Here is a 23,682-nt window from a genome sequence, read left to right as displayed (position 1 = left end):
AGAGAAAAAGATCTAAAGAACTACAGATTGAACCTAAAGAGATTTTTACTTGTCAGATCGATCCGTAACTAAGTTATCCGTTGGTTAGTAGTCACAGGTTTCTCTTGCCATCCATTAATGTTACAGTTATAAATGTTTACATGAATCATTACTCCATCAAACAAATACTGTAAATAAGATGTAAATAAACAGATTTTGGCTCAGATGCTCTGGAGCAGAATATAAATGGCTGAATTGTTTCTTGTGGTTTCTTCCCAATGAATGAAAGGACTTAAGACTTCTGGAAAGTACTAATAATTTGGTTCTAATTAGGAAAATAAAACTAATTTCAAAATCAAGATATCTCTTCATCACGAGTGTACTAACATCTTCATATGGCTGACTTTTAGACCTTAGACATTTTCACCTTGTTAATCTCTTATTTAAAAGCCATCAGCATTAGATTTGCATCATCAGGCACCTAATCATCCCCATTATCCAGTTTGTCAGTGCTCACAGAGGCGGAGTGGATTTAGAAGTTTTTAGAGAGTAGAGTCAAAGTTTAATATAAATACTAATTAAAAGAAATGAACGGCTTGTTTAACTTTAAAAAACTTTGAGACGGTTCAGTTGACAAGTCAAAAGTAAAATGCAACCTGTGTCAAACGGAGTTTAACTACCACCGGAGTACATGGAGTTTGAGTTAGCACCTCCACGCTAAACACCCAGGTGCAGCCAAGCCAGCCTCAGCTCCACCAAAGGACCATTTTGGAGTGTGGGAGTCGCAGCAGAGCCGTGATTGATTCCCAGTTAAGACACTCTGGTAAAAAATGCTTTACATTATGGGCTTAAAACTGCCTTCAAATGGAAAATAACAGGATTTCAAACATGCAATTCAAAACGCCTTTAATCACGATTAACTATGGAAATGCTGCGATTAATCTTGATTTAAAAAATGAATCGTTTGACAGCCCTAGTTATCATACATTATACTTATTTTATGCTTTTTATTAATGTTTAAGAGAATTTTCCTTTGAGGAATTTTACTATTAAGATAAAAGTTGTCCTTTAGCACATTACTCATAGAGGGTATCAGTCTTTCATCAACTAGTTCATATTGTACAGTTAGTATTGGACTACAAGAGAGTTTGCAGGTAGAGTAATTTAAAGCTTTGAATGTACACATCTCCACGGTGGCCTTGATTGTCCTTGTACAGCACACACACACACACACACACACACACACACACACACACACACACACAGCAGGGAGCAGCATGGGTCAGATCCTCCATAGATTCGGATTCTAAGACCCCCCATGCTGGACGCTGGCTGTCTGCCTGTAAGGACTCGGGCACAGTGAGGGTCTGGCAGCTCTCCGCCTCGGTTCAGCTTTGCTTTTATTCATCAGCTTTTTCTTCATTTTTTTCTTTCAACTTTACTGAAGTGTGAAGTTTTAGGGAGTGTGCACACCTCCACACACCCTTAAGTCTTTCATCCGTCAAGAAGCTTTAAGATTCAACTTTGTAGTCGAGCTGATTTTGACTTCAGAGTCGCACAAAAACAGAAAACTTTCCAGAAACCTTGGACTGTGTGTGTACATTAAAGCTAAAGGCACAGTTTTGACCCACAGACACTGACTTTTGGTTGTTGTTATTTGCAAACTGTTGTTAAAATACCACCTTCAGCTTCAGATACTGATCAACATTATCATTCATTAGGAGTCTTGTTTCTTTCCACCTGCTGAAAGTAAAGTCCAATATTCACTCTGTTTTAGCTCTGCTTTTACTCTCTACCAACTACTGAGGGAAATATCTGGCTCTTAAGCTAAATGCTCCACTATGTTCACCAGCTAGTCTACAGCTAACTGTGTCTGTTTGTTTGGTGCTGAGAAGGTAGAGTACAGTGGATTTTTTTAACAGCTTTTTTTTTTCTCTGAATACGACACTATGAGAGTGTTGAGAGTGAACCAAAACAGTGAAGTTGCAGTCGGTCAGTTAAACAATGAGCTGAAACGAGCCAAGAGGTGCAGAGTCACTGATAATTCTCTGTAGGTTCATCACTACAAGTCACAAACGCATTACAAACGTTGACCTTTGATTCATTTTATTAAAAGAATGTGTATGTGTAAAAAAGTGTGTGCACTATGCTTGAAAAATCACAACCAGTCCGTGGTGATTTAATTAAACTCTGTTATTGAAAAAAATCATATTAAATGTTTCTTTTGAAGTTGAGAAATTCTAGGCATGGGCTGATAACCGTGTTCAAGGTATACCGCGATTTGAAAAAGCCAACCGCCAAATTTTGTGTCATACCGTTCCTAAGGTATGAGCTGTTTTTTGTCTGGTCAAAGACAGGAAGTGCTGGTCAGAAATCCCTCAGGTAGTGCAGCTGCAGCGTAGAGTATCACGACCCCTCACACTGTCATTACAGATTCAGGTTAAATTAACATGTCTGTCTGTTTCTTCCTTTTAGGAACATTTTAGAGCTGGAATCTTATGGTTATCATACCACCACAATCTCATACCGGCCCATGCCTATATGGAACATTTACAAATTGGTGACTTATTATTTAAGATTTGTAAATTCAAGACATTTACAGAACCTGTAGACATTCAGACACTCACATGTTACTAATAGTGTATACATTGTGTAAATCAAATAGTTTCACAATAAGGCAGCATCAAAACATGAAACCAAACCTTAACCAACTTAAGGCAGGATGTCAAATTCATTACATTTGTATTAGAACCTGACATAAACTCTGTGTGTATGCAGCCACGTTGGTCTGTCTCTGGTTTACATTTTCAAGCTGCTGCATTAGTGTTAAATCTGGGCCCAGCAGATGTTTGCTGCACTCTGCTGGAAAATGTTTATAATTGCAAAAGGCCCAAAATCCATCCTACATACTGATTGTAGGCACGTTTTGAGTTTGTAGTGTGTTTACACAAAATTAAGTATAATTAAACTCAGTATATAAAAAATATCAATGATTTTTGAGTGTGCTGCTGATGGACAGTTATAGGAACACTTTGGAAAACAAGAATTGGATTTTTTAAAGACTTTTCCTTAAAGTAAAAGTAATCAAGATTTTCTAAGATATGATAAGATGGACTTCCTCAGTGAGAGGACACAAGCAGTACGAGTCAGCAACAACACCTTGAGCAGCATCATACTCAGCACAGGGGCCCCAAAGCTGTGTGCTCAGTCCCCTGCTTTTCACCCTGCTGACTCACGACTACACACCAACCTACAGCACCAATCACATGGTGAAGTTTGCAGACAACACAACTCTGGTGGGTCTCATCACCAGGAACAACAAGACCCACTACAGAAAGGTCAATCTTCTGACCACGTGGTACAGAGACAACAACCTCCTGCTGAATGTCAGCAAAACCAAAGAGACTGTTGTTGACTTCTAGAGAGGCCACACCGAACACCCACCACTGACCATCGATGGTGCTGCTGTGGAGAGAGTGAGCGGCAACAAATTCCTGGGGGTGCACATCAGTGAGGACCTCTCCTGGACCACCAACACTGCATCACTGGCAAAGAAAGCCCAGCGGCACTTCTACTTCTACTACTTCTAAGCTCCCCCACCCATCATGTGCACTAACCCTAACCCTAACCCTACTGGGGGACCATTGAAAGCATCCTGTCCAGCTGCATCACCGTGTGGGGCGGGAGCTGCACTGAATACAGCAGTAAATGCATAGTAAACACAGCTGGTAAAATCATTGGTGCCTCACTCCCTTCCTTGCAAGACACATACATCACCCGCCTCACCTGCAACGCTACCTCGATTGTGAGCGACGCCAGCCACCCTACACAGTCTGTTCAGCCTCCTGCCTTCTGGGAGAAGGTATAGGAGCCTCCATACCCGCACCACCAGGCTCACAAACAGCTTCATCCACCAAGCTGTCAGGAAGCTAAATTCTCTCCCCTCTCTCCCCTCAGCTACACCCACCAGGCTGTCAGAAAGCTGAAAAAACACTCTGGACCCTGGACAAACTATCTCTTTACTATACTTTATTATTACTATCACTAAATACCATACAGACTGAAATTGCTGCTATTCACTGACTATATATCTTTATACAGAAACTTTATACAGCAGAATATACTGCTACTTCCTACATATATATAGTAGACTCCTAGATTTTATATTTTATTTTATTTATATTTTCATTATATATGTCAATATATATTTTCAATATATATGTCTTATATGCAGTGTTGGGTAGTAACTAGTTACATGACTTAATTGCAAAAAATATAACTAATATGTTAGTTACTGATGAAAATGTTGATGAGGTTACATCTGAAGTCAGACCTTTAAGATTCTTCCTTATTTTGTAATATTTAACATGTTGCTGAATACATAGATTACCGTTTTCGTCCATCGTCGTCTTCTTCCGCTTATCCTGGTCGGGTCTCGGGGGCAGCAGCCTAAGCAGGGAAGCCCAGAGTTCCCTCTCCCCAGCCACTTCGTCCAGCTCTTCCCGGGGGATGCCCAGGCGTTCCCAGGCCAGCCGAGAGACAGTCTCTCCAGCGTGTCCTGGGTCTTCCTCAGGGTCTCCTACCGGTGGGACGTGCCCTGAACACCTCACCAGGGAGGCGTCTGGGAGGCATCCTAATTAGATGCCCGAGCCTCCTCATCTGGCTGCTCTCGATGCGGAGGAGCAGCGGGTCTACTCCGAACTCCCTCCGGATAACTGAGCTTCTCACCCTATCTCTAAGGGGAGCCCAGCCACTCTACGGAGGAAGCTCATTTCGGCCGCTTGTACCCGCGATCTTGTTCTTGCGGTCACTACCCAAAGCTCATGACCAGAGGTGAGGGTAGGAACGAAGATCGACTGGTAAATCGAGAGCTTCGCGTTTCGGCTCAGCTCTCTCTTCACCACGACGGATCTGTGCAGAGTCCGCATTACTGCAGACGCCGCACCGATCCGCCTGTCGGTCTCCCGCTCCATCCTTCCCTCACTTGTGAACAAGACCCCGAGGTACTTGAACTCCTCCACTTGGGGCAGGATCTCATCCCCGACCCGGCCAGTGCACTCCACCCTTTTCCGGTTGAGGACCATGGCCTCGGATTTGGAGGTGCTGATTCTCATCCCGGCCGCTTCATACTCGGCTGCGAACCGATCCAGTGTGAGTTGGAGGTCACGGTCTGATGAGGCCAACAGGACCACGTCATGCGCAAAAAGCAGTGACCCAATCCTGAGGTCACCAAACCGGACCCCCTCCACACCCTGGCTGCGCCTAGAAATCCTGTCCATAAAAATTATGAACAGGATCGGTCACAAAGGGCAGCCCTGGCAGAGTCCAACCCTCACTGGAAACAAATCTGACTTATTACCGGCAATGCGGACCATGCTCTGACACCGGTCATACAGGGAACGGACGGCCCTTATCAGGGGGTCCGGTACCCCGTATTCCCGGAGAACCCCCCACAGGACTCCCCGAGCGACACGGTCGAATGCCTTCTCCAAGTCCACAAAACACATGTGGACTGGTTGGGCAAACTCCCATGCACCCTCAAGGATCCTGCAGAGGGTGTAGAGCTGGTCCACAGTTCCACAGCCTGGACGAAAACCACACTGCTCCTCCTGAATCTGAGGTTCGACTATCCGACGGACCCTCCTCTCCAGCACCCCCGAATAGACCTTACCAGGGAGGCTGAGGAGTGTGATCCCCCTATAGTTGGAACACACCCTCCGGTCCCCCTTCTTAAAAAGAGGGACCACCACCCCAGTCTGCCAATCCAGAGGCACTACCCCGATGTCCACGCGATGCTGCAGAGTCGTGTCAACCATGACAGCCCCACAGCATCCAGGGCTTTGAGGAACTCAGGGCGGATCTCATGCACCCCCGGGGCCCTCCCACCGAGGAGCTTTTTAACCACCTCGGCGACCTCCACCCCAGAGATAGGAGAGCCCACACCCGAGTCCCCAGGCCCTGCTTCCTTATCGGAAGGCATGTCGGTGGGATTGAGGAGGTCTTCGAAGTATTCCTTCCACCGATCCACAATGTCCCGAGTCGAAGTCAGCAGCGCACCGTCCCCACTGTACACAGTGTTGACAGCACACTGCTTCCCCCTCCTGAGATGCTGGATGGTGGTCCAGAATCTCTTCGAAGCCGTCCGGAAGTCTTTTTCCATGGCCTCGCCGAACTCCTCCCATGTCCGGGTTTTTGCCTCAGCGACCGCCTTAGCTGCGCTCCGCTTGGTCTGCCGGTACCCGTCTGCTGCCTCCAGAGTCCTACAGGCCAAAAAGGCCCTATAGGACTCCTTCTTCAGCTTGACGGCATCCCTCACCGCCGGTGTCCACCAGCGGGTTCGGGGATTGCCGCCCCGACAGGCACCGACCACCTTGCGGCCACAGCTCCGGTCAGCCACCTCAACAATGGAGGCACGGAACAAGGCCCACTCGGACTCAATGTCCCCCGCCTCCCCCGGTATGTGGTTGAAGCACTCCTGGAGGTGGGAGTTGAAACTCTCTCTGACTGAATTTTACGGGAAGCCAATGCAGTGAAGCCGAGATGGGAGTAATATGATCTCTCATACTAGTTTTTGTCAGAACATGAGCAGCTGCATTCTGGACCAGCTGGAGAGTCTTTAGAGACTTATTGGGACAGTCTGATAATAATGAATTGCAGTAATCCAGCCTAGAAGTAACAAATGCATGGACTAGTTTTTCAGCATCATTTTGAGACAGGATATGTCTAATTTTTGCAATATTATGCAGATGAAAGAAGGCAGTTTAAGTGTGACCAGAGGTATTTGAGAGCTGCACTTGAAGGTAGAGGTGACTTGTTTGTGTGACCCCAAAACAACCTGATGAGAGGAAGAAACTTTAGTTATGATTTCTGATGCATGATTTTTGTGTTTTAATTTTACAGCATATTTTTGCTCTCTTAAAAAAAGATTGCCTTATAAATCATTTTGTTTTCTAAAAAAAACTCTTTTACTTTGCCATTATGGGGTATTCTGTGTAGATTGATGAGGAAAAAAGGGATTTAAATCATTTTGGAATAAGGCTGTAACTTAACAAAATGTTGGGAAAGTGAAGATGGCGTCAGTCACTGATAGATTAAACCTTAAGTCAATCTCTATACTGTACCATGCAGAACACAGACAGCAGAGTAAACTTGAGGGTGAACAGTCATTTATTAAAATACAAGCCTGCTGCATAAGTGTCAGGGATACATCATCATCATATTTTTTGTAAATAGCACTCTGTCTCCTGATAACCTAGTGCCAATAGATAGCCATTTTAACTGTATCTTAGATATTAAATTATGGATGGCTGAGAATTTTCTACAGCTCAAACAGGACAAATCATGAAAAAGAAAAATCACACCATCACTATTTTCAACTGTTGTCAATGTAACATTTTAGCTTTTCTACAAGCGAGTGGCATGAGAATACTTTCAAAGGTTAAACTTGGAAAGCATAATCGCTGATTTGGGATACAACATGAAACACAATAAAAAAACAGTTGTTGCATCATAAATTATGGTGAATGCGTTGGTGTGTTTTTAGGGAGTTGTCTTGAGTGAAAGTTTTTCCACATTGCTCACAGCTGTACGGCCTCTCTCCAGTGTGAATGCGTTGGTGTGTTTTTAAATTATTGCCATGAGTGAAAGTTTTCCCACATTGCTCACAGCTGTACGGCCTCTCTCCAGTGTGAATGCGTTGGTGTGTTTTTAAATTACTGTCTTGAGTGAAAGTTTTCCCACATTGCTCACAGCTGTACGGCCTCTCTCCAGTGTGAATGCGTTGGTGTCTTTTTAGGGAGTTGTTGTCAGTGAAAGTTTTCCCACATTGCTCACAGCTGTACGGCCTCTCTCCAGTGTGAATGCATTGGTGTGTTTTTAGGGAGTTGTCTTGAGTGAAAGTTTTCCCACATTGCTCACAGCTGTACGGCCTCTCTCCAGTGTGAATGCGTTGGTGTGTTTTTAGGGAGCTGTTGTGAGTGAAAGTTTTCCCACATTGCTCACACCAGTAAGGCTTCTCTCCAGTGTGAATGCGTTGGTGTGTTTTTAAATTACTGTCTTGAGTGAAAGTTTTCCCACATTGCTCACAGCTGTACTGCTTCTCTCCAGTGTGAATGCGTTGGTGGATTTTTAGATAACTGTTCAGAGTGAAAGTTTTCCCACACTGCTCACAGCTGTAAGACTTCTCTCCAGTGTGAATGCGTTGGTGTGTTTTTAAATTACTGTCTTGAGTGAAAGTTTTCCCACATTGCTCACAGCTGTACGGCTTCTCTCCAGTGTGAATGCGTTGGTGGATTTTTAGGGAGTTGTTGTCAGTGAAAGTTTTCCCACATTGATCACACCAGTAACGCTTCTCTCCAGTGTGAATGTGTTGGTGTGCTTTTAGATTACCGTTACAAGTGAAAGTTTTCCCACATTGCTCACAGCTGTACGGCTTCTCTCCAGTGTGAATGCGTTGGTGTGTTTTTAGGGAGTTGTTGTTAGTGAACGTTTTCCCACATTGTTCACAGCTGTACGGCTTCTCTCCAGTGTGAATGCGTTGGTGTCTTTTTAAATTACTGTCTTGAGTGAAAGTTTTCCCACATTGCTCACAGCTGTACGGCTTCTCTCCAGTGTGAATGCGTTGGTGTGTTTTTAAATTACTGTCTTTAGTGAAAGTTTTCCCACATTGCTCACAGCTGTAAGACTTCTCTCCAGTGTGAATGCGTTGGTGTGTTTTTAAATGACTGTCTTGAGTGAAAGTTTTCCCACATTGCTCACAGCTGTACGGCTTCTCTCCAGTGTGAATGCGTTGGTGTGTTTTTAAATGACTGTCTTGAGTGAAAGTTTTCCCACATTGCTCACAGCTGTACGGCTTCTCTCCTTTGTGAATGCGTTGGTGGATTTTTAGATAACTGTTAAGAGTGAAAGTTTTCCCACATTGCTCACAGCTGTACGGCTTCTCTCCAGTGTGAGTTTTCTGAGGAATTGGTAAATATCTTGATGTGGTGATGGCTTCGTCAGAGTGCAGAAAGCAGTGATATTTGATTTCCTTTCTTCCCGTTTGTTTCTATTACAACAGACAAATACACAGAGAAAGAGAGAGAAAGAGTAAGTTAGGTCACAAGTCATTAAAAATTGACAGGCTACCCCGGTTCGAATCCCGCGCCGAGCGGTCGTATCCTGCGGGTCATTCGCCCCCTCTCTGCCTCCAGTTTCCTGTCTCTCTCTACTAACCTGTACATTAAATGCGAAAGCTCCAAAAAATATTGTTACGGCCACTAGCAGTGTGTATGGTGTGTATTGTGTGTCTGTGTGGGTTCTCTGTGTTCTCTCTCTGTTTGGTTCCCTTCACTTCCGTCCAGCCAATCTCCAGTCCTGACTTAAACAAAACAAAAAAACCAGAGTTTTTACTTTTTCAGTTGCAGTTTGAGAAATCAAGGATCCAGTATTTTTAAAACTTGACCCTGACCACAGACTACATCAGGACATCTAGACCTCTCCTGACCTTTGTGAAGCCATTAATAGAGCACTGACAAAAAAGAAAAAGAAAAAACAAGCAATACAATAAGAGAACTGCAAAGAGATCGATATGGACTGTTAGTCGGAAAAAACAAGACATGAAGATGATGACTCAGAGATGTGCCACTATAATATCATGGTAATCTGTACTATCATGATAATCAATAAATTGCCTGAAACTATTCTATTAGTGTTAAAATATAGTTTAATGATTTTCCAGTTTCACCACAATCACTTAATTCCCTGAGCAATATTTTGTTGCAGCTTGGTTGGACTGTGCAAAAGAAATATAATCAAAAACAGTAAATGACAGCAGGTTGTTCACAGTTTAACACTGGAAAATATCAGGAAATCACTTTAAATGAAGCGCAAGACCCCTGAGAAAATGGTATCGTCCTAAGCGGATGGTCCACTCTGCACGGAACAATACGCCCTGATGGACTGCAGGTTTTCGGTTTTGCAATTCACTTTGCATTGATGCTTTACAGGCAACTGTGTGTGTGTGTGTGTGTGTGTGTGTGTGTGTGTGTGTGTGTGTGTCTGTGTGCGTGTGTGCGCCTATCCAGGCAGGTGAAAAGCCATTCCACGCGAGTTAATGTCCAATCGCTGTTGAGCCTCCACCCACTTACCCCCTCTCACACTGTTGTAACTGCAGCTGGGTGCAGTTCACACACAGAAGCGGAAAAAAGAAAACAAAGAGGCATGGCTAGTACCAGCGGAGGAGTTGAGAGACAAAAGTTTGAAGAAGCACCGGCTTCATTCAAATCTTCAGTGTGGGTTAATTTCAGTTTCGCCGTTGAATACAACGAGGGAGTGAAAACTGTTGACAGTAAACTTTCTGTCTACAAACGCAGACATCCTAACTCTCCAGGAGTTCCAGGAGTCTCCCGCATATTGATAGCGGCTCCCTAACACCCGCAAATAAGACACAATCTCCCAGAAACTGGATCTAGCAAGCAAGAGTGTGACTATCAATGCAGCGCGTGAGAGCACAACGTCCTCATAACTCTGTGTAGCAGCTTATTTGACCAATCGCACCCCGTCCCCCGACACCCAGGGTTTTAATTTTTTATACTTATTTTATACTACTGTATAGCATGTACAAGTGTTACAGCCTTAGGCCATCTGCATTGTTTCTCCCCTTCTTCTGTGTGTGTTCCACCCCACTGTTTGCAGTGGACCCATGAAGCTGATCCCTGGCGGCTGGTGTATGAGGCTGATTGGTGTGGCGCTTCCCAAGCAAGCGACAGCTATAAAAGCCCGGTGTGCCCTGCCAACGCTGGCAGACACCTCAGCATTTGTGTAGTTTTAGTCTTCCTGTATAGTAGCATGTGTTTTGGTTACCCAGATTTGGGCCTGGGGTAAGGATAGTCTCTCTCTTTATTAAAATACTTATTTGTGTCACTTTGTTTTCCCACGCTAGGTTTAGGGGTGCTGATCATTTGTATTTCTGTTTTTGTTTAACACTAGAGTAGTTAGTTAGGTTTTTGTTTTAGAAATATTTGATTCGTTGTTTATTATTCACTTTATTCATGAGACGGTTAGCTCCATTTTATTTGTAAGGAGTCCTCTTTTTGTTATATTTGTTTATTGATTTATCAGCACCTGGCGGCCCTTTTCTGTTGGCTTTAGTATTAATTTCCACTTGTTGAATTAATATAATAAATACCACTTTAATTTTACAACCATTTCCATCAGGTTGTGTGTGTTACTTTACCTTTTCCCCAACGAGCTGGGTTTGTAACAACAAGTAGTCAAGGAATAAGAGGTAGTTTACCATTTGAAAGTGTTGTGTTTAGTAACTGTTGGAGCCATAATATAATTTTTTGTTTCTTCTTTTATTTTTAGGAACTGAGCTGAAAGGCAAGAGGGCAAGGACTCCATATAAGACCGGGAAAGCATAGTCAGTCAGACTTTGTGAACTGACAGACTCTGTTGTTCGTCAGGCATAGGAAGATGCTGCTAAATAAAATGGCGTATTGAGACCGAATATCTTCTCCTATTGCTTTATTAAACGAACACGCGGACTCAGCTCACACATAGTATAAGATTAGCTAGTAAAGAGAGCTAGAGTCCAACAGCAGCAACTGAAGATGAAAAATATAAAAGTATAGCTCAAACAAATAAAGTATAACTTCATTACAAGCAGCTGTGTTGTTGTTTAGCCTGTCCTACCTTATTAAACACAGTTTAATGGCTACATTCAACATGTAATATATTTCAGTAGTTGGTGAAATCTTGTAAGCAAAAAAAAGAGTAAAACCCAAAGTGAAACACAAAGAATTTGTTCTGAACTGAGAGCATGTCCACGATGTGTCATACAGACAATACAAAGGCTGAATATTTTGTTTAGATAATCATCAGAGAATGATAAAACATCCCAGCGGGGTCAATTCACCCTCTGATGGAGATTTCTGCTTAGTATTTGAGCTTCAATATTAACTGACTCTTTAAGAAAAGGACACACCATGTCTGACCCCTCCTTCAGTCTGCAGGCTTCAGTTAAAAAAGAAGAGAAACTCATGTTTAGTTGAAGAAAACCTGCCAGTGAGCAGGTTAGTGTCACTGAGTATGTTGCCAGGGTAACTGACTCATAGTTAATCTGAACTGGCTTTGTGTTTCCTTCAACTCTGAGTCAACTAACTCTGAGTTTTCACTAAACCTGCTTTCTGAAACAGGACCCTGGTAATAGGAGTCACACTGTTGATGTTAATTTTGGTCACATATTGTGTGCTCCTACTGGTTCAGATGATAGTAAAACAAAAAAGATGCTGCCACAGCTATTAGACAATTTCCTGAAATCGCCTGATATTGAAGCAAATCCACATATTGAGATAGAAAATGTTGATAAAATGGCAAATCATAGCTTAAAGACAATAAAATGTAAACAAAGACTGTATGACTTCATTATAAAATAAATAATTAAAAAAACTTTGAAGAAAAGGACATTTGTAATGCAAACAATATTTTGATGGCTTACAATATAAACTTAATATGAATTAAAGTTAATAAAGGCCTTCAGCCACATCTTTATTTTAGTATAAATTAGAATAAAAAATGATGAATCAAAATAAACAATAGTCACTGGATCATAGCCAATATACTGTGACTTTAGTAATGGTCATTTAAGAAAAGGCTAGTAGCCAATGGCATAAAATCATCTGGACTTACAAAGGACAGCTTGGAAATAACTGTAAAATCCCCAAACATGTGAAAGAGAAGGATATGAAGTAAACTGAGCTCCACCCCTGATAAAGCTCAAACAGATTAACTATAACAATGATTTTTACCAAAATACATTCAGTGCGTCTGTTCCATGAACAGCTCTCGGTTTGCTTGTATCACATTTTTGATGCACAGTCCACTGAACTCTGCATGACTCAGTGTCTTATGTTACTGTATGGATGTGTTTTTATGTGAATGTTTCACATTAAGTGGAATAAAGCTATTATAACATAATCTTTTAACATAATGTTATTTTTTAATCAACTGAAAATGCATGTCATGGAGAACCATAAATTTCAAGTGGTGTAGTTGAAGGTTTTTTTCTGCAACAGCTCCACCTAGTGGCACTAACAAATCCAAACTGAAATAACTTTGTTGCCGGCTTTCTGACTCTCCTCCACTTCTGTTTAAATATATTTATTTAAAGTAGTCTTATTATCGTCGGTTTTACTGCAGAATAATGAATAATGAAAGAATAGTAAATAAAGAGGGAGATGGTTTTTAGTTGTTTCCTTTGTTTGGTGTCACTAGCAGACATCCCAACTCTGCCGTCTGCGTGTGTGTTTGTGTGATTATAAATGCAGCGCGTGTGAGAGCAAAGCGTCCTTATAGCTCTGTGTTGCTGCTTATTAGACCGACACCGATCGCACCCCTCCCCCGGACCGACACCAAGTGTAACAACCCCCACAACCCCGGAACGAACCTCCCTGAAATGACTTTTTGCAGGTTGGGACTAGTTTCACTACAGAGCCAAACTTATAAGAAACAGACGGAAACAGACACTGGTCACTTTCTGTAGTTTTTACAGCTGAGAAACTGACCTGTTTATCGGTGGTAGCAGACAGTGAGTCCTGGTCCTGGTTCTCCTCCATGCTGCTCCTGTAGTAGTTACGATTTGTGAAATATTTATCTTTATCTCTTCTTCTTCTGCTGTTTAATGGCGGTTGGCAAACAACGAATTGGTGCATTACCGCCACCTACTGGTATGGATTGTGGATCAAAATGGCCATAACACCCTTACAAAATAACTAAATAAATACTACAAGAAAAAGAAAAAGAAAAAAATAAATAATACATTAAATAAACAAACAAACAAACAAACTTATATCCTCCCCATTAAACCACTCACTCTAATAAACTCTAACATCAATTGCCAACACCTACTTCCAGCGTGTTCCTGTAACATTGTTCTGAGATCATACTGTATCTTATTTTTTGTACGTTTTCTAATCCACCTCTGCCTTTCATCTTCATACCCCCGACAATGCACCATAACATACTCTATTGTTTCAGTTTGACCACATTTCTCACATTCACCCGTGTTATGTTTCCCTATTTTAACTAATGTACCATTTAGTGCCGTATGCCCAAACCTAATTCTTGATATTATTGTTTGAAATATTCATCTTCTTCTTCTTTCTTGTTTAATCGTGGTTGGTCATCCAGCTCTTGGTGCATTACCGCCACCATCTGTTCTGGAGTGTGAACCAGAAACTCTACTTACAATCTACATTATTCTGGGAAGAGTTATAGGCTTCCCCTGTGCAGGCACAATCTATACAAACACTCCTTTGTTCCTGTATCAATCACGCTCCTTAACAGCCAGAAATGAATGAATCTGATGGTTTTGTATTTTGGAAATGAATGTATATTTATGAATCCAGCTAGTGTATGGATGTATGCGAGTGAATGGATCAATGAATGTTTGTGATAGAGTGCTGGGATGTGTGACTGAATCTATATTTCTGACACAATGATTTTTTTTGGGGTTTGATGATTCTGGGTTCATCTCTATCAGTCTGGGTGCTGCTCTTTTATAGTCAATGAACTGGTTTAACTTTTATTATATTAATACGGTTAAAAATGAAAATATTTATTTTTGAATTGTATTAATTTATTATTTAAGTCATGTCCACATGAATTCACCTTTCTCTAATCAAGTAATCTATTTTATCTAATTTATCTAATTTCAGTGTTTTGGTAACCAGGGGCTACAATTGCACCCAGAGTCCAACGATGACCTTATAAAACATCTGAAAACTCTGCAACTAAAAATAATCACACATCAACTCTATGGGTCAACTCTCAGTTTTACTGTACACATGATACATACATACACATTTATACTCTTTATACACATTTGGGGCCATGAAAACAAAACTATGAAGAGACTAGTAGTAGTAGAAGCACTGTGTTGTTGCAGCCACCAGATGGCAGCAGTGTGAAGGTTTTATCAGAGCCGTCTATAGAGAGAGTATGGACAACTCCACAACAGGGGCCATGTTGACACCACGGACATGGGGTACATCTTATACACTGTGTCCTATTCACCAGTAAAATGCAGAGAGGGTTGGATCTGAATATGATCATAGGCGGAGGTGAGAAGTAATGAAGTATTTGTACTTGGTTACTGTACTTCAGTAGATATTTCAGGTATCTGTACTTTACTTGAGTATTTTTTCCTACGACTTTTGACTTTCCCTCCCGACATTTGACCACAGATATCTGTACTTTCTACTCCTTACATTGTTAAACAGGCTCGTTACTTGTTTATAAAAAGAAGACATGACGTGTAAATAAATGATAGAAACCATGTTAGTTTTCTTTTGTTGTGTTTGCTCCGTGTCCCCCGGTAAGATGCCCCCCTGGGTGACTGCTCATATCTAAATGTGCTACTGGAAGGAAAGTCCAATAATGTGCAGACAGTGCAGGAATATGACAGCAGCAGGAAGACTCCTATCATATGAACACATGCTGTGCACAGTTTACATAGCTCCATTATAACATCTGTGACAGTGAGTGAGTCAGTGAGGAGAGATTAACACAATTTTAAAAAAATAACACGTTTGAATGAGTACTTCTACTTTTACCACTTTTTTAATACAAGTAGCTATCTGTACTTCTACTAGTATACAGAAGGTGAGTACTTTTGCCACCTCTGATCATAGATCTGTAAAAGGCCGTCCACTAAGAACAATAACTATAACAAATATACGACTCTGGGTTTTATTACTGACAGCAGCAGCACACAGCAGATAGAGGTAATGTAATATAAAGTGGAGAATGAGATGTAAACTATAGGTTTAAAGTGTCATAAAACATCTGAACAACAATAATAAGTAAAGTATTTTATGAATTATATATAATAAAAAGAGAGAGATATGTAGACTGCTGCAGGTTGTTATTGATACCAAACTTTGATTTAATGAACATGAATAAATATTTAGTTATTCCAAAACAGGAAGCATTTTCTCTTGTTGTAGATTTTGCAATATTAAAATTATAGTTGAATAATATGATTAAAATAATTAACACTAGACTATTTTTTCACTCAGAGGAAAACCACACAGCAGCAGCAGCAGCCTTATGTGTCCGCTGCAGGGGCTGATGGGAGGTTTGAGGACCTGTTAGAAACCACGTGGCCCTCGTCTGATCTCACAGCTCGTCCTTGTTTGGCCTCAGCTGCATCAGAGCGCCACTTCTCCCCAGGTTCACCAGAGGAAACACCACTTCACAAAATGCTTTTCCTCCCAGCTGCTGCTCTGTGCTGTCTGTGTTCAGGTGAGTGTTTCCAGCCAATCAGGAGCCCACAAACTCAACCTTTAACAAACACTGTCACACTGACCTTCATCTGTGTGTCTGTTTCTCTACAGCGCTGGTTGCCATGGCAGCACAGCTGAGTCAGAAGGATTTAACATTGACCAGGAGAGCTGGTGAAAATGTCTCCTTCAGCTGTCAAGGAACTGAACAGTGTGGAACAAATGTATACTGGTACCAGAAGAAAGACACAGAAACATTCACAGGGATTCTGCTCATTGACATTAGTAGTGGTCAAGTATATAATAAAAATGCATACAATCATCCTCAGAAAGATGATTTCTCATCTGTAGAGAATCAGAACAACTATGAGTTGCAGATCCAGACAGTTCAACTCTCACATTCAGCCACCTACTACTGCTCCTGTGTGTCCCACAGTGAGAAATGATCCCTGCAGCCTGTACAAAAACCTCCAGATGTCAAACAGTGCTTGTGACAGGAAGAGAGCAGTAAACCACAGCCCAGGTCAAATCAATAATTGAATCCTCTGGGGACCGTGAACGTCTGAACAACATTTAATTACAATCCATCCGTCCTTTGATCCAGAATCAGATCCAATCCATCTGCACTTAAGTGGAGGACCGACCAGCTGACTGACATTAGTATCCATATAGTCACACTGCTAATGTGGCTAAAATCAAATAAAAGAAGAGACAGTCATGTTGATATGAACATTAGACAAACACATCATGGAGATGAAATATGATTCTGCTTAAAAATGTGGATTATTTCACCTCAGCTGACACTCAACAGCAGACAGGTTTTTGTACGACGCTTTTTCACTGTGTGTCAGGATACGGCTACGAAATCTTTGGCTCTGGAACTAAACTGTTTGTAGGTAAGTCTAAACTTTCATTTTCCTTCAGTTGTTTTATTGAACAAGTTGAAAATGTGTTTGTAGTTGTAGTTTCTGCTGCTTCAGGCTTTACATGTTAGTTTTGTCATATTTAGTAGAGAATTCTTCATGCAGCCATTCTTACATCAAACTAATCAATAACTCCTGAAAAGAGCTTCAAATCTCACTGCACACCACAAGTTATTCTTTATTTATGCATCACATCAAAGTTTGTTTCCAGCCAAAAAGTCTGATATCAGTAATGTTACAAATAAACAGGATTTAATCATCTCAGTGATTCAGCAGCAGCTGCTGTTTGTTAAAAACAAGATGATATATGATGTGAAACATCATTTAATAAATGTTCCTAAATGTCATTTTAGAAGCAAATAGTCAGAAATATATTGTGTGTTAAATATACACTATATATTTGTAAATGGTGAAATGTATCATGATAATTGTGTTTTTATGATGATAAATATGTTTTTAGTAGAAAATATATTAATGCATGAAGGTAAAATAGATGAATGTTATTATAATAAATATAATTTAAAATTAAAGTGTTTAATTGATGTCAAAGATATAATGTTAAGAATATTTAAGAAAGTATGTAGAAAATATAATAAATAAGGAAACATACTTATTGTGATTTGAAATATATAATTCTTATATTTATTTGATAAATTTGAACATGTGTTAATTATATTTTATATAAAAGCTGAAATATTTAAAACTATTGATGAATTGTGTGACTGATTAGATTAAAGTATATGGTGGTAAATATACTTCATATAAAACATTATAATCATTTACAAATGTAATATGAATATAATATATTTTAACCAAGTAATAAAACTATACTTTTAATTTTACAAAGACAAATGTCATCATATTATATTATGTTGCATTATATTATATTTGACATATTTCTACATGTTGAGGTGATTGTGTTTTATATAAAACTTAAAAATGTTTCATGATGAAAAATATAACTATTAATATATTGATTCACTTTTAATTGAATAAAGCATATAGTGGTAATTACATTTTATATAAAACACTATAATTATTAGAAAACTTATTTTATATGTAATTTCCAATCATTTATTTTAACAAATGAAAAAAAATCTATTTTAAAGAGAAAAATGTTTTTTACACATTAAACATGATGTAGCAATTGTTTTTAATAAAAGATAAAAGTCATGAAAATAAATAAAATTATTGATAAATTGATTTGCTTTGAATTTATTAAACTACATCGTTTTAAATATATTTTAAATAAAACATTATAATCATGAACAAATGTATTTTCTATGAGGCTGTTATGTCATGATATATGTTCAGTTTTACAAATGTTATTATATTAGTAATTAATGTAGTGGTAAATATTGATAAAGAGTGGTACATTGTGTTTGAATCTTTCTATATGACATATGATGAGCTTCCATGATGCTTTAGTCTGATATGATTATTGATCCAGTGTCCAGTAGATGATGTTTGTGGTGTATTGATGAGTAGTTTAGTGATCATGTAGTTTCCAGGATCAGACTGAATGCAGTGCAGTGCTGTAAGCTGCTGTTGACTGTGTGAATGTGTGTCTGTGCTGCTTGTTGCTGCTGTCAAACTTCAGATGAGCAGGTAGTGAGGCCCGTGGTGAGCGTGTACCCAGCAGCATCCAGAGCCCACCTGGAGGGGAAGAGCTCCTTGCTGTGTCTGGCCTCAGCCATGTCTCCTCCTCTGGTCCAGTTCTCCTGGAAAAGACAGAAGAAGAACGGCCCGCTGGAGGAGCTGACCTCTGCTGAGAGAGAGCAGCTGGAGCTCAGAGAGCCGGGACGCAGCGCCTCCATCCTGCTGCTCCATCAGCAAGAGGACAGCACATACAAATACAGATGCGACGTCAAGCACGAGTCGGGCACAGTGATGGCCCAAACAGAACAAGGTAATGAAGGCTTGGTGACTGTGTTCAGCAGTGATTTAGCTTCATCTGGAGACGCTGTCAGAGAGAGCAGAGGAGCAGAGCGCTGACATTTCTCACTGCAACTCCAAACATTTGACTCCTTTTCTGTTTCAGAGGTTCCAGCTCCAGCAGCCTCCTGTCCTCCAGAGAGAGAGCCAGCAGACCTGCCAGCTCTGCAGCAAGCTGACTGTAAGATCACCTGCTGCCTCTCTGCATGCTCTGACAGCTCCAATGTCCTGCTGCAGTTAGGGCTGCATATCAGTCTGTTCACTTTCTGCTCATCATTGAAGGATTTAAACATACACTCCCTGATTCTGTTAGAGTGTCCCACAGCACAACAAGTCCCACTGAGAGAGCTTTCACTGCAATGGCTGACTAATAACACTTTTTAGGGGAGCTAGACTACATTTTAGGCTTTGAGGGCAATACAACAAGTTTAGGGAGTCTATCTTAAAGCTGCACTAATCAATAGTTTTATATAGAGAAATAATCTAATGACTAAATGAGCTTTTGAGCCTCTTTTAGCTGCTAGTTGTGGTTTTGCAGCACATTTCCTGTCTGGTTCAGTCTCAGTGTTTCCAGCAGCAGCAGCAGCTGTTTCCTGATAAAGCCACTGTACACTACCTGCCCAGCAGCAAACAGCACACACACCATAATATGTCAGAGATGACTTTGTTAGCTTGTTGTGGAGTTATTCTGCATCCAAGTGGGAAAAACTTCAAATCTATGGTAACCTGAGTGTTTTATACTTGAGTGATTTGAATTGTTATAAATTGTAGTTTATTAGTTGTGGATGAAAAAGTTATTTGAAGTCAAAAACAGGAAGTCAAAGCCTGTGGAGGGCCCCTAAAAAGCTGGGTCCCGCCCTGACTTGTTGTATTTAATAAGGACCTTTGAGCTGTCAGTCAAACTGTAGTGGACCTCTGTCTTCATGTAAAGCTGCTCGTCCCGTGTGGAAAAGTCCAAGTTATAGTGAAGAACATGTGATGATATTGTGATGAAATGTCCACAGTTGAACAGACCTGTGTGTGTGTGTGTGTGTGTGTGTGTGTGTGTGTGTGTATGTGTGTGTGTGTGTGTGTCAGTGCTCTTCCAGTCTCAGTGCAGGGTGCTGCTGCTCTGTGTGCTGTACACAGTGCTGATAGTGAAGAGTCTGGTGTACTGCTGTGGACTCTCTCTGCTGATGATCCTCAGAAACTAGGGACCGTCCACCAACTGCACACATGCTGACTGACTGTTTCCTGCTCGCCTTTTCTCACCATCACATCTCATCAATTCATCTCATTTATCACTTTGATCAGTCTTCACAAATGTCACTTATGACGTTGTGTTGTGCTTGTTTTTACGATTTCTCTCTTTGTGCACAAGTTAGATACAGTTGTGCTAAATATATAAATACATATATACACATTTATATTTACCTTAACAGTTACTTCTTCAGCTCAGATTGTTTGATTCCTGCTTTAAACTTTGACATGTGTACAGAAAATAAAAGCAAATACAGAAAATATAACTTAGTTTTTAGTTCTTTACAAACCTTTATTATGTTTATTGTTTAGTGTTTAATGTATTCTGCAACGTTACATTTTCTCTTTTTCATTCATAATTATGATATTCTCAATAAACTGTAACATCACAGTGTTTGTGTTTGATGAAGTTATTTGTTTGAGTTGATTTTTCTTCTAAATGTGTCTCTGTTTTGATTTTGATGTGATGTGACCCCCAAAAATATAGAGAATATTTACAAATAAAGTCTCAACAGTTACTGATTATATAACTTCATTTCAGTCTTATGATGCTCTCGTTCATTTCCAATATAGAGTCACTTCTGAATGTACAATGAAGAAATATATCAAATAAATCACCCTTTCTTCATTTTTCTTTCATTATTCGCCTCCATCCCTCTTTCTTTGCTCCCATCTCCTTCCATCCTTCCTTCCTCTTTTCCTCCCTCCCTTCTTACTCCTTTCCTTCCTTCCTTCCTTCCTCACTCCTTTCCTTCCTTCATTCTTCCCTCCCTCCTTACTCCTTTCCTTCCTTCCTACACTCCTTCCTTCCTTCATTCCTACCTACCTACCTTCTTTCCTCCTGTCCTTCCTTGACCTTACCATGTAAAAGATTATATAAACAACACAGGCATAAGCGTTGACAACATATTGTACATCTGAATTTACCTTCCAACATTTTAATAGGGGTTTATCAAAACTTCATTAACTTGCTTTTTTTAAATATTAGATGTGTTTTTACAGCTATATGTTTATATACAGCCTCAAATGTAACTTGACCAATCCCTGAACATCAAATCAAACTTTCAACAATATCATAGCTGCTGTTCTCATCTGACTGTCATCATGAACAAAACAGTTTATATTATTTTGCTTTTTTCCTCGCCTATAAGCATGTTGATGTATAATATGAACATTAAACTGTTATATCAGGATAACTTCATAAAGTATGTAAATATGAGCTATGGAAGAGTTCAGCATTTTATTAATATTTTCATTTTTTTAAATGTTATATAATGTTCAACATAATGTTTTTTCTTATTCCAGTTGCACTTTGGTTTTTGCTTTAATGGCTACTAAACACACTTTACAACATATTTTCTGTTTTAATGAAGAACAAACTTAAAACCAGATAAGTCAAAGTGTAAATCATTTATTTGAACATTTTGAGCAACTTTTTTTAAAGGTTTCTTGTTGTATAGAAATAAATAAATGAATAAAATTGGTGAAAATAAACACTGTCACGTCTTACAAGAGTATTTTGTCATTTTCTTGATTTTGTTTCTGTCACTTTTCCTTCATTCCAGTTTTCAGTCTGATCTATATGTTATGTTTGTTAGCTCAGCTGCTCTCAGTTTGCTTTAAAGTAATAAACAGGATGATTGACAGACTGTTGCTGAGAGTCAGTTTGTTTTTTCACCATGATTTACTGTAAAATATATATCACAAAGCAATAGGTGCTGCTTCTGAGTCCTTTCTTGGATCCTCCTTTTGTCAGCAGCTATAAGTGGACAGTACATAATGACACACTAATGCAACCTGGCTCCAAACAACACAAACAGTCAGACAACAACACAATGAAGTTTCAACTTCTACCCAAAGTGTAGAATCAAGCTAACACCAAAGCAGAAGATGCTGTTGTTTTTTCTCCTAGACAGATCTTTGTCATTGTACATAGATACAATGAAAATCTGTTTAGTAGCTCTTCAGTATATAAAAAAGGTGCAATCAATAAATACACAAGATGAAGGACACATTAAAACACATAAAATGACAGTTTAAAAAGGGACAGACAGCAGAAAGTGAGCAGTACATATGTGGTAATACATTTCAGACTCTTGCAGTTAATATTTCTTTACAGGTCATTGTTTTACATATAAATTACAGAAATATTAGTTGCAAAATGTACTTCAAGTATCAAACATAAAGTACTTATTATGTAAATTGGCTCCACACAGTGTTTTATAGATCATATACATACATACAGTGGGTCTTGAAATGTTTCATATTTTATTGTTTGACATTATGAAGTCAAAGGGGATTTAATGTGGCTGAAGAGACTCTTATATGTCAAATTGAAAATAGATCTCTACAAAGTGATCTAAATGTATTTCAAACATAAAATACATCATGGGCTTTACTAGTAAAATCTACATCTGAAAAATAAGTAGTACCTATAGCTGTGAAATGAATGCAGTGAAGTAGAGAGTAAAATATTTCCCTCTGAAATGTAGTGGAGTGGATGAATAAAGCAGCATAAAATGTAAATATTCACGTAAAGTACCTCACAATTGTACTTTATTATATTCCACCCCTGCTGTAAAGAGAACATTTGGTCACTAAAAACTGGTGGGAGCACTCAGTGGAAAAAAGGTTTACAGACAACAAGAGAAAAGAGTGAGATAAATGAGAGAGGAAAGTTCATGAGTGTACAGCAGCAGGTGTGAATCTGTTCTCGGTGGTTATTAAGACTCATAAAAAAAACTAAAAACTGTTGACAGCGAATCAACACTTCCTTTCCTGCAGCAGAAGAGCCGTGTGGGTTTCTGCTCAGCAGCCTCCACACTGTTCACTGTGGTTTTTCACTTTAACAACACAATGACGGTTACAACCATCCACTCTGGTTAAACTATCGTTCCAGGAACTTCAGTGTGATCTCAGTGCTCCCTGTCTCAGGTTTTTATATTTGTGTTATTAATCTGTGAGAGAAGCAGCTCAAATCCTAAACTCAGAGCTGAGAAACTGACATGATTAAATAAAGGGAGACATTCAAACTCCTGCAGTGTACTCAGCTCCCACAGTCTGTACTGTGACTCATGCTGAGTGGCCACACAGGTGTGGTGCTTATATAGCCCCAGGTTGCTAATCAGTGTGGCCACTACAGGTGATGTGTCTTAAAGAGTAATCCACAACAGCTGCCCCTGTAGGGTCAGTCCCCGTCCATATGGAACATGTAGGGTGGAGAGATAGTCTTGACACGATACAGAACGGTTTATACTTGCAGTAACGTAGCAACCAGCAGTAAGAAAGACGCCAGAGGCCTGTACTACGAAGCTGGATTCACCTATCCAGGATATCTCTCCGTT

At 40.0% G+C, this 23,682-nt stretch overlaps 2 protein-coding genes across 2 annotated transcripts; one reads left to right on the top strand and one right to left on the bottom strand.

Moving 5' to 3' along the window:
• Nucleotides 1–7,421: 7,421 nt before the first annotated feature.
• On the bottom strand, nt 7,422–13,574 carry LOC128373252 (zinc finger protein 420-like). The gene is made up of 2 exons (XM_053333541.1): nt 13,524–13,574; nt 7,422–9,025 (listed from the first exon to the last, which is right to left on the bottom strand). The coding sequence occupies exons 1-2, from the start codon at nt 13,572–13,574 to the stop codon at nt 7,487–7,489; spliced, it is 1,590 nt and encodes a 529-aa protein (XP_053189516.1). The 3' UTR covers nt 7,422–7,486.
• A 2,646-nt stretch (nt 13,575–16,220) lies between these two features.
• Nucleotides 16,221–20,680, top strand: LOC128372592 (immunoglobulin kappa light chain-like). The gene is made up of 6 exons (XM_053332687.1): nt 16,221–16,263; nt 16,356–16,676; nt 17,093–17,137; nt 18,765–19,073; nt 19,206–19,280; nt 20,177–20,680. Exons 1-6 carry the CDS (start codon nt 16,221–16,223, stop codon nt 20,290–20,292), a joined length of 909 nt encoding a protein of 302 aa, XP_053188662.1. The 3' UTR covers nt 20,293–20,680.
• The last annotated feature ends 3,002 nt before the right edge of the window (nt 20,681–23,682 follow it).

This window comes from Scomber japonicus, chromosome 14 (assembly GCF_027409825.1).
Source record: "Scomber japonicus isolate fScoJap1 chromosome 14, fScoJap1.pri, whole genome shotgun sequence".
Classification (NCBI taxonomy): Eukaryota; Metazoa; Chordata; class Actinopteri; order Scombriformes; family Scombridae; genus Scomber; species Scomber japonicus.
The sequence above is the reverse complement of the archived record's forward strand: the minus strand, read 5'-3'. Positions and strand labels throughout refer to the sequence as shown.

Excerpts from the sequence above, each read along its gene's own strand:
- LOC128372592 (XM_053332687.1), top strand. The coding sequence starts at position 16,221 with ATGCTTTTCCTCCCAGCTGCTGCTCTGTGCTGTCTGTGTTCAG. Across the intron at positions 19,074-19,205 it reads GATGGCCCAAACAGAACAAG|AGGTTCCAGCTCCAGCAGCC; the intron begins GTAATGAAGGCT and ends TTTCTGTTTCAG. Across the intron at positions 19,281-20,176 it reads AGCTCTGCAGCAAGCTGACT|TGCTCTTCCAGTCTCAGTGC; the intron begins GTAAGATCACCT and ends TGTGTGTGTCAG.
- LOC128373252 (XM_053333541.1), bottom strand. The coding sequence starts at position 13,574 with ATGGAGGAGAACCAGGACCAGGACTCACTGTCTGCTACCACCGATAAA. Across the intron at positions 9,026-13,523 it reads CTGCTACCACCGATAAACAG|AAACAAACGGGAAGAAAGGA; the intron begins GTCAGTTTCTCA and ends CTGTTGTAATAG.